This window comes from Musca vetustissima, unplaced genomic scaffold (genome assembly GCF_032173495.1).
Source record: "Musca vetustissima isolate MV318-11 ecotype Yass unplaced genomic scaffold, APGP_CSIRO_Mvet_v1 utg5570, whole genome shotgun sequence".
Lineage (NCBI taxonomy): Eukaryota > Metazoa > Arthropoda > Insecta > Diptera > Muscidae > Musca > Musca vetustissima.
The window spans coordinates 41,896-52,195 of NW_026882635.1; the positions used below are offsets into that span (position 1 = coordinate 41,896).

At 34.6% G+C, this 10,300-nt stretch overlaps 2 protein-coding genes across 2 annotated transcripts; one reads left to right on the forward strand and one right to left on the reverse strand.

Moving 5' to 3' along the window:
- Positions 1-2,523: 2,523 nt before the first annotated feature.
- Positions 2,524-3,229, forward strand: LOC133329230 (sentrin-specific protease 8). Its single transcript, XM_061537724.1, has one exon. It carries the CDS (start codon positions 2,572-2,574, stop codon positions 3,217-3,219), a length of 648 nt encoding a protein of 215 aa, XP_061393708.1. The 5' UTR covers positions 2,524-2,571; the 3' UTR covers positions 3,220-3,229.
- Positions 3,230-8,442: 5,213 nt separating this feature from the next.
- Positions 8,443-10,300, reverse strand: LOC133329229 (fatty-acid amide hydrolase 2-B). The gene is made up of 3 exons (XM_061537723.1): positions 10,005-10,300; positions 9,712-9,931; positions 8,443-9,645 (listed from the first exon to the last, which is right to left on the reverse strand). Exons 1-3 carry the CDS (start codon positions 10,290-10,292, stop codon positions 8,465-8,467), a joined length of 1,689 nt encoding a protein of 562 aa, XP_061393707.1. The 5' UTR covers positions 10,293-10,300; the 3' UTR covers positions 8,443-8,464.

Sequence of the window (10,300 nt, forward strand, 5' to 3'; positions counted from 1 at the left end):
ATTATATTTATAGGTTTTACTGATAGGGAACTTCAAAATATTTATAAATATATATTATTTAGCAATTTTTACCACTGAACACATATGCGTAAATTTCAAAGGAAGATATTCTCCCTTAAATGTTGCAAGGTGAATACTGTCAAAAGCTAATTTATGAAAAAATTGAAAACATATGACTGCAAGATACTACCTTGTATAATTATGCCATGGTTTTTATTAACATATAACAGAAAATCGCAGCTGATTTGATTCCAACGTAATACAGTAGATATCGGATATAAGAAAACATCGGATATAAGAAAGATTATCAAAAACACAGAGCCTTTTTACATATTATCAGTGTAAAAAATGCTTCATATAAGAAAAACGCTGATATATGAAATGTTTGTCAAAAATCAAAGCTGACAAAAGTATTTGAAAACGTTTCATAAGAAAAAACGCATATAAGAAAGAAATCTCTGACTTATTTGAGTTTCTTATATCCGATATATACTGTATTAGTGTCAATATGAATTTGACAAATTATGTTTTTAAAAATCAAACAAATCAATTTGAAACTGTTCTTTATTAATTTTTTTTCTTTATTTTTTTGAGTAGTTGAATACTGAAGATAAATTTCTGTAATTACTTAATATTTTACTTTAATGTTTTTGTAAATCAATTCAGAGTAGTTCTTATTCAAATGATTTTTTTCTATTACTTTTAATGAGTATTTATGGAGCTTGAACAAATGTAACATGAAAAGAAATACTAGTGTTTAAAATTTATATTTTTAATTTGGTCTAAGTTTATTTTGTAGTATACTGGCCATATAAGGCTTTTTGGCTTGGCTTTGAAATGAATAAATAATAATAATAATAATAAATGTGCTCCCGTATTCAATTTACTCAATCTGCCTGCTGGGAAGGTTTGAAGAAGCAAATCTTTCTTCAAGGAATAACTCGCTATTCCCAGCATTTTCATATATGTTACACATATATATGCCAATGGCATATATATGTATGTGTAAGCGATAGAAATATAAAGTTGATAGATTTTCATTTATGTTTCTCAAATTTTCTCTTGAGGATTCGAAAATATTTCATATTCAAAATAAATATAATTTGTTTGTTTAAATTTTTCTGTCAAATGATGTTGACACTAGTATAACCATGGGATCTAAAACCAATATTTCGATGAGGCACATTTTCACCGTATCATTAGTCCTCAGGCTGAGTGTATAAAAAACTTATAACAACGGAATTGGTCGCTATAAGCGTTGTCGTTATTAACAATATCAAGTTAAGGGCCAAAACTTTAATCAAGACAAGCGATATGTCATTATCGCTGTAATCAAGGCCTCACAATATGTTTGGTATTGAAAATAAATAATTCGGTATAGTCCCTAATATAACGGCACTGTCTCGTTTTCCGTATTTTGAAGATTTTAGTCGCATTTTTAGAATGATGTTCTGCAATTCGTCATTCCAAATTGTTATAAAACGAAAAATATCTATGCAGAAAATATTAAATGGTTTATACATTTGTCTTAATTAGAGTTTAAGGGCGCATCTCCGATTTTTCTGAAATTTTTACCACAGGTATAGCTTGTGATCAGGGAGAAAAGTGCTACCTGTGGTAAAATTTTCAGAAAAAAACGGAGATGAACTCCAAAACTCAACTTGTTCCATACATTTTTAGGTATTTTATGGTTGTAGGCATTTTCCAACTGAAACGACTGTTATTTTGCATTCCACTTTGTTATGTTCGGATTTCACACTGAATTTAATATGGGTGATTTCGAAATGAAGAGATTTATGATAGGAAGAAATTATAATCGATAGAAAGAAATTATAAGTTTTGTATAGTCCCAGTCCATATTAAACTAATTTCATGAAACAAATTCAAGAAACTGTAAACAAAGTACAGGTCGGATTTGGGATCCAAATTGGCTATTATTTGGCATTGGAAAATTGGGACAAATCTGTTCATATTGGCAAAAACTTATACAAAATTTTATAATTTAACCTGAAACAATACACATTTTTGTGCACATATATCTAAAATGTCTATATTTCATGTATCTTGTAGAGAAAAAAATCGATTTTTCTTAATGGCGCAAATGTTGCCCGCAGATGTTTTAGAGCTTATATTTAATACGCAGCTAGATTATATAAAATTTTGGATTACATATAAAAAAGAAAAGAAAAATCTAAAAAAAAATAAATTTTTTGATCAAGTTGTGCGTTTTCCAATATAAAGAGGTCAATTGTTGTTTTCAATAGTTCGAGAATGTAACATAAAACTATAGGTATATAGAAGATTATGTTTACATATGGCTGATGTTTGATCAGTTTCTATGAATTACATAAATTGTCAAACATGTCGAAACTTATTATCGAAAACTTGCTCCAATCTAAATTTATATTACACACGCTTTTTTGGCATTTTTCCTCCTAACCCCGCCACGCATTTTCTTCTCACAATTTTTGTGTTCAAATTTCAGATCAGAAGATAAACACACTCCATACGAAATCTACAGAAAATTTATGTTGTTTGATTATAACGCAGATCTAAAAATCAGCATACACAATGAGTTCCTATTCTCATGCCGATCCGATTGCTTTAAGTTTCAATGAGACCTGTTTAAGGACATCTGATGTTCAACTGTTAAGTGGTCCATATTGGTTAAATGATCAAATAATATCATTCTACTATGAATATTTGGAACGAGTGAAATATAAAAACAATCCCGATTTATTGTTTGTACCGCCCGAAGTAACACAATGCATGAAATTTTCCGATGATGGCGAATTGGAAACACTACTGAATCAATTGGAAGCTCCCAAGAAGCCATTTATATTCTTTGTACTCAATGACAATGAGACTACGGAGGCAGGCGGTACACACTGGTCCCTGTTGGTTTTCTCACGGCCAGAAAAGACATTTTTCCATTTCGATTCGTGGGGCAATAACAATTCAAATGCCTCACATCAGTTTGTGCAACGTATCAAGGATGCGCTGAATTGTCGAAATAGCCATATGAAGCCGATACGTTGTCTACAACAGGCCAATGGTTATGACTGTGGAATTCATGTGATCTGTATGACGGATAATATTGCCGACAACGTGAATCGTTTTGAGTGTGTGGAAGGTGTGGGGCCATTGCATCAAGACACCATCTCGGCCAAGCGTTCGGACCTTCTCAAGCTGATACAGTCGCTGGGCGGCAAAATCTAATGTTGTTTTTAAGTGATTTTATTAATTACTTTTCCTTTTTTACTAATATTTGTATTTCTCATATATAAAAAACAAAAAGAAAATATTGTATTGATTTTTTATGATGATTCGCATATGATCATTTACTTACTCTTAGTTAGTTTGTAGTTTTCTTACAACACAAGTAATAGTTATGTATGTTTGATTGATTGATTGATACTTTCGATCCTTCCATTGAGAAAGGACTTCCGTTGCGTTTACTTTATAATAATAGCGCTTGCAGGGGCGCCAATAATTTTGCATTGTAAAAGGACAGCAAATGTTTTAATTGTTTTTGGATTAAAAAAAGTATAAAAACAACAACAGCAACCAAACACCCATGAATTTCTTGCATTTTAATTTGAAATAATAACTTCCTTATAGTTTTGTAAGTACTATAACTTTTAGTTGCAGCAAACTTGAGCCCACACTATCAAAATGTATTTATCCTCCCCAACACACACACAAAACAAATTTGTTTAATTACAAAATTCATGTTTTGTTTTAGTTTTGTTTTTAATAATATACAAAGGAATATTGTGATATGCTTTTAAATTCTTTTGTTTTTTTACTGTGAAATAATTTATTTAATTTAATTACTTATGCTCGTTAGCAACTTTCAGGTTATTGATGAATGGTGTGGGCCAGAGTTTCTGTCAAAATTTCGAATTTCATAGAGAGAAATTAACATGGAACTCGTAATATTATTATATATATACAACAACAACTATTTACATTTATATACATACAAACATATAAATATACTATATATATAACTACAAAAATATACCGTAAATTACCTACCTTAAAGCTTCATTTTAAATGAAATAAAAACAAATCACACATTTTCGAATAAAAACTATAAAACTTTTGGTTTATTTTTTTTTTATTGGAAGGCGAACAGAGCTGTATTGCAGCCCAGTATTTGTAAAAACGTAAGATAGCGAAGAGCAGATGTATTTTTCTATGAAGTAAGTGTAGATATTAGACTGTAGTATTTAATTTTTGCCATTCCATTTGGATGCCGGATATTTATGTATTTTGATCACTAAGCGTGGTTAAATATTGACCAATATTTATACCAGTTATTTGCATAAATAATATATGTTATAATTTAAGCGTAAATGTATTCACGAATCATTAAAAAAATCTAATTTTTGTTTTGGTACGTTTATGTATGCGTACCTTTTGTGAATAAAAAGTACGCTTGTTACAAAATTAAAAAACACCGATCCCGATAAATATAAAACCACGCTAAGGGAGAGAGAGGTGAGATGGCTTTGGTTTCTATTTTAAGTGGATACGGGGGCCGATGAACTCCCCATCGTAAAGATGGATAAATCATCGGAACCGGGAACCACTAAACGAGACAACGCCAGAGAGATCTCTGACAAGAAGATTTGCCAGAGAGTGGTTAATTACTGCAACCGGTTTATAGGACGGGACAGAGACTCGATAACGGACAAAGAGTTCCTTCTAATTAAGAGAAACCTCAAATACATCCGGAAGCTCTCGGAATGATGTTTGCGATGGGACTTCTTAATTGATAGAATTCCTACATCTCGTCCGAAGTCTAACACCGTAGCACCTTCAAAAGAGTCTCCTCTGTGTTTTCAGTGGCTGAAAACAGTGAGCTGAGCCTTCAGCTCCCCTAAGGGAAACCTGAGTGCTAAGAAATCGCCGAAATCACCATCCAAAGCAACTGAGGGTAAGGGACTGTCGAAGTCAGCCCGACGAATAACCCGTTGGCAGGAATACAATAGGCTATTTAAAGCTAATGTCGTAAGCGACTTTGGTCTCATTCGTATTTCAATAGATGCAGTCAAAAAGGAATCTATCTGATCAAAAGGAATCTAAAAGTTCATTCGGAAGTTCTCGAGTCGATCGAATTCCGGCGGAGCCATACCTCTACTTTGTCAGAAGCTTCTGCTGAACATCTCGATTGATGGGGCACAAAATCCGATCACAATCTAGACCGATATTGTGAGTGTAGCATTCGTCAGCCGTCTGCGCAAGGCACCGCTATAACGTCCTCAAATAGCTTGCCAGAAACAAATATAGCTTGTTGACCTCTATTGCTTTGTATAGATGTCGGTTGGTGGCGAGCTATGACGACCCGGTGTTGTTTGTGAATGTTAGCGATACGCAGTGGGAGAGTGTTCAAACTTGCCAGAATGGCGCCCTGACATTTGCGACAGGATGTCTTCTTATGAAACGATTGGACCATTTATATGAAGAGGCTTTGGAAGAGGGAACCCTTGATCTAGGGGCATATCACAAGGACATTTAACCAGACTATGGACCGATAATATGTGAATACAAAAATTAGAGTTCCCCACAACTCATATCAGAAGAATGACGATAGTCAAAGTGATTTTAAACCAACAAAGATATGCGTATTGCCAGCACGATACCAGACAAAAACCCTGTGTTTCTACGGTCTACGGTACGAGTGTTACTCGGCCAACGTATGTCACCTCACCCATTGTGTAAAAGCAATAGGGGCTACAACATCAACACATACCCTGTATGCGGACTAGGGTCTCACAATACGCTACACTTGTTCAACGCTCTAATTAAACTCAATCAAGTATCTCCAGATGATTCATGGAACCTGGAAATTGAGGATTTGGAAGCACGATACACATATATTTAGATGCTGCAGCAACCCAGTCATAACTATAGAGGAGGATCCGTGAATGACGAAGCACCAGTAAAAAACGCTACATTTGTTCAACGTTCTAATTAAACTCAATCAAGTGTCTCCAGATGATTCATGGAACCTGGAAATTGAGGATTTGGAAGCACGATACACATATATTTTGATACTGTAGCAACCCAGTCAGAACTATAGAGGAGGATCATTGAATGACGAAGGACCAGTAAAAAATACTTCAAGAATTGCGACCTCCTATTGCGAAATCAAACTACCAGGTAATGACGAACGCAGATGCAGATGTGATCGCGACTGCATCGCCGATTTCGAAAAAAGTTCGCCTTACTGTGAAAAAATGAAGTCATTAATAACCCTCACTTATAGCGTAGTAAACTGAAGTCTCTAATAAGTCTTCACAGCTATATATGTGAAGACATCGGATTATGGAAAACAACGAAAATGTAAACGCCATGAACTCTTTGAAATCAATCATTTGCCCTATATTCAATTTTTTGAAAATAAATTTTAAGATATTTACAAGAGGCGATGAAGAGTGTGTTGATTGATATAAAAGTGGAAGATATATAACATAATGTGTTATATACATATACTCGCCCATGTGACATGTTCCGAGAGTTTTTTAATTCCCATACTTTTTTAAATTCTCATGTTGTGCAAAATGGTGTGCTCAATTTCGAGCGAAAGTACGCTCGAAAGCATAGCTGTGTTCAATATGTTACGAAATGTGTTCAATAAAAAACATACATACATATGTTTCATTGGAATTTGCAATTTGTTTAACAACAAAATTAAGAAAAAATATCTGCTGGCTTATTAATTGCCCTGGTTTCTATCAGAAAAAGTTTAATGATACTGGAACGTGTCAACGGATATGCCCGAATCTGTGTAAGTATTTTTAATCATTATTTCCAAGGCCCTACCAAAAATTTTTATAGCTTTGTATCTCTTTTCAGGATAAATAAAGAAACATTTATGGCTATTTTAAGAGAAGTTGGTCCTTTCATACACAAGGGTAGTCTGCAGTTAGCAGCTACCTTAAGATTTCTGGCTGTTGGTGGATTTCAGAGGGTAGTGTCAAATGATTTAAATATAAGTGTAATGAAGTAATGAAAGTCCAGGAAGACAAAGTGTGTGCAGCGTGTATAAACATTAATTTGATTGAAGATAAAATGAGGTTATCCAAATTGCATTTTTATTAACATTTCTGATTTCCAGGAGTTATAGGCTGTGTAGATGGAACACACATGTGGTTGAACTAACCACTTGAAACTCATCTTTATACTACAATAGAAAAGGATACTTCAGTATAAATGCAATGATTGTAAGGAAAACAATGTAGATAATCGTAAAAATAATATTTCTTTTTCTGTTAGCTGCAGACCAGGATCGAGCCATGATGATTTTATTTGGCATATGAGTGCAGCTAGGCAGCATTAACAATAGAGCAAATGTTATGCAAAAAAGTTGGCTTCTAAGAGACAGTGGTTACGCTTTAGAAACTTTTTTGATGACACCCTATAAACAAGTGGAGCATGGATCTTGTCAACATCGATATAATAAAGTGCACACATCTGCAAGAAACATTATTGAAAGGACTATTGGAAATCTTAAAAGTAGGTTTTTTTAATAGATTGTATCAAAAATGTTACGCGCTGTTTTTGATAAAAGGAGTCCTTTTTATATTCTTTAATTTTACTATAAAAACTAATTTAAATACTGTATTTTTAAATAAATTTTGTAAAAACACGTTAAATATTACTTCAGCGCTCTTTTTCAACTTGTACGTGCTCAGAAAAATACGTACGATCTCATTTCGTTTTCAATCTACAAGGCTATATGTGCTCGAATTATATTCCCAATATTTTTTTGGGAATTCGGAATAGAGCACACGAAATTTGGGAAATTTTTTCACATTCGAGCAAACTCGAAATGCAGCACATGGGCGACTACTTCTAATATGTAATATATACATATGTATATACGCTTTCAGATTTTCTATACTGACTCTTTGATTTAAAACCACTGTTAGTTTTTCTATCTTAATCCACCATTAAAAATATTAAAAAAATCGTTTTTGATACCATAACAAAACACAAATATACATTAATGTATATATATGTAAATATATATTTGATTTTTTGTTTTTAATTTCGAATACATACAAAAAACTTAACTATTGTACAACATTTGTAATTTAATAGTTCTGGAGTTAAGCAGACGGACGCAAAATAAGAAAAATAATTTAAAATGCAAAAGAAAGAAAGAAGAATGTTTTATACACAATATCAATATTGTGTTAGTACTACTATGTGTAGTTGAATACAAAAAAACTTAAAATGTATATAAATTATAAGACAATCAAATAAATACATATCTATATATGTATGTAGGCATGTATGTAAGTAGTTTATTACAGGTTAAGGTTAATAAATATGCAAAATAAAAGTAAATAATTCAAAAATATGCATGTCACATTTATATTCCTCTGTTGTAAAACGAAACGAAACACATCGAATAAGTGAGTCACTGGTCACTTGCTAATAGACTAAACTAAATGCGTATTTCCGGTCTCTTCCAGCCGCCAAATGCCTTCTCGAGCTCCTCAGCAACGGCCAGGCACAAACGATCTTGATTGAAATTGGCAACAACCTGTACACCAAGTGGCACACCTTCCGAACCCAATCCCAAGGGAATATTTGTTGCTGGGAAGCCGAGAACATTGATAATACCGGTGTAGGAGAAGTTTATGGGCTTAATGATGGGCTCATTGTGATATGGAGCTACGGTGGGATGTGTGGGATAGATGAGTACACCGTTGTCACCCAATAGTTGTTGCATCTCTTCGCGCAACTCATTACGTTTCTTAACCAAGTGATGGTATTTCGAGGAACCATGTTGAGGTTGGGATTTGTCCAGAAGTGCGGTCAGTAAGGCAATCAGTGTGTGTTTGGATGATCCGAAAATCCATTTTACCAATTCCAGTTTGGTATTTATGACACGTTTACAGTTGCCCAATTGATAGTCGAAGGCATGACCGGTATCATCTTTCATATTGGCAAACCAAATGGAAGCTGATTGACGGAATGCTGGCAATTGTACCTGCTCAACAGGTACCTTTAGTTTCGTTTGCAAATGATCAACAATGCGATGAATGGCATCAATGAGATCCGAATCGACGGGTGAAACAAGGCGACCACCGCCATCAGTTTCCTGATAGAAGAATTTCAATTTCTGTACATCAACAGGTTCGTCCAATTTCAGTTGATCGGCTTTTTCGCCGGCGATAATCTTCAGCATTGGTTTTAAATCCTCAGCATGTCTGACCATGGGACCAATACCCAAAAATGAATTTTGTTCTTCACAGTTAGGCAGGGGGAATTGACCCCGATTGGAAACAACGAATTTCGATGGTTTATGACCGAAGATACCATTGAAAAAGGCAGGCATACGAATAGAACCGCCAATGTCTGAGCCTAGACCGAAGGGTGATGCAGCCGCGGCTTGAATGCAACCTTCACCACCACTTGAACCGCCAACAATACGATTGGTGTCGTAGGGATTACGACTGCGTCCATGTACGGTATTGTTGCTCTCCCACCACATGCAAACTTCTGAGACATTTGTCAGAGCGAATGGAATGGCGCCAGCTTTGCGCATCAATGCCATGGCATCGGCATCTTCGGAGGCACGATGATTGCGTCTTTCGTACAGGCCAGATGTGTGCAGCATACCTGCAAAGAATCAAAAATGTCACTTACTGTTTCAGATCCTGCAAGAATCGAATTTTCTTAACTTACCCTTGACCGAAATACAATCCTTGGTGGAAATTGGAACACCCAAATAGGGTTTTTGTTTTTCCAATTCTTCTTCGGTGTATTTGCCGGATTTGATTAGCTCATCAGCTTCTTTGGCCTCTTTCATGGCATCGTCATAACGTTCATCGACCACACAATTCAGCAAAGGATTCACCTCCTTGATACGTCTAATGAATGATTCTAAAACTTGAACGCTAGTAAGCTGGAATAAAATACAACAACAAAAATATATATTCTCTTCTCTCTTAAAAAGACAACGAAAAGTTCCCTCTTACCTCTTGTTTGCGTATTTTTCTGGCAAGTGAAGTAGCCGATTCCAATAGAATGGGATCTGTAATGGCCGGCATCGATTGTCCCTTTTCGCCATAGATAAATTTGAAAATCAGCCTGGCGATCATTGTATATAACCTAAAGAATATACTCTCAACAATTCTCAAAAATGAAGATCCACCTTTGCGTGGTTTGCTCGAAGAACTGCGCTTGGAACGACTGGATGATGATCTATGAGAAGATCGTTTACTACTCCTCTCATGATTCGAGGTAAATGCATTGGTTTCTGTCATTGTGTTGT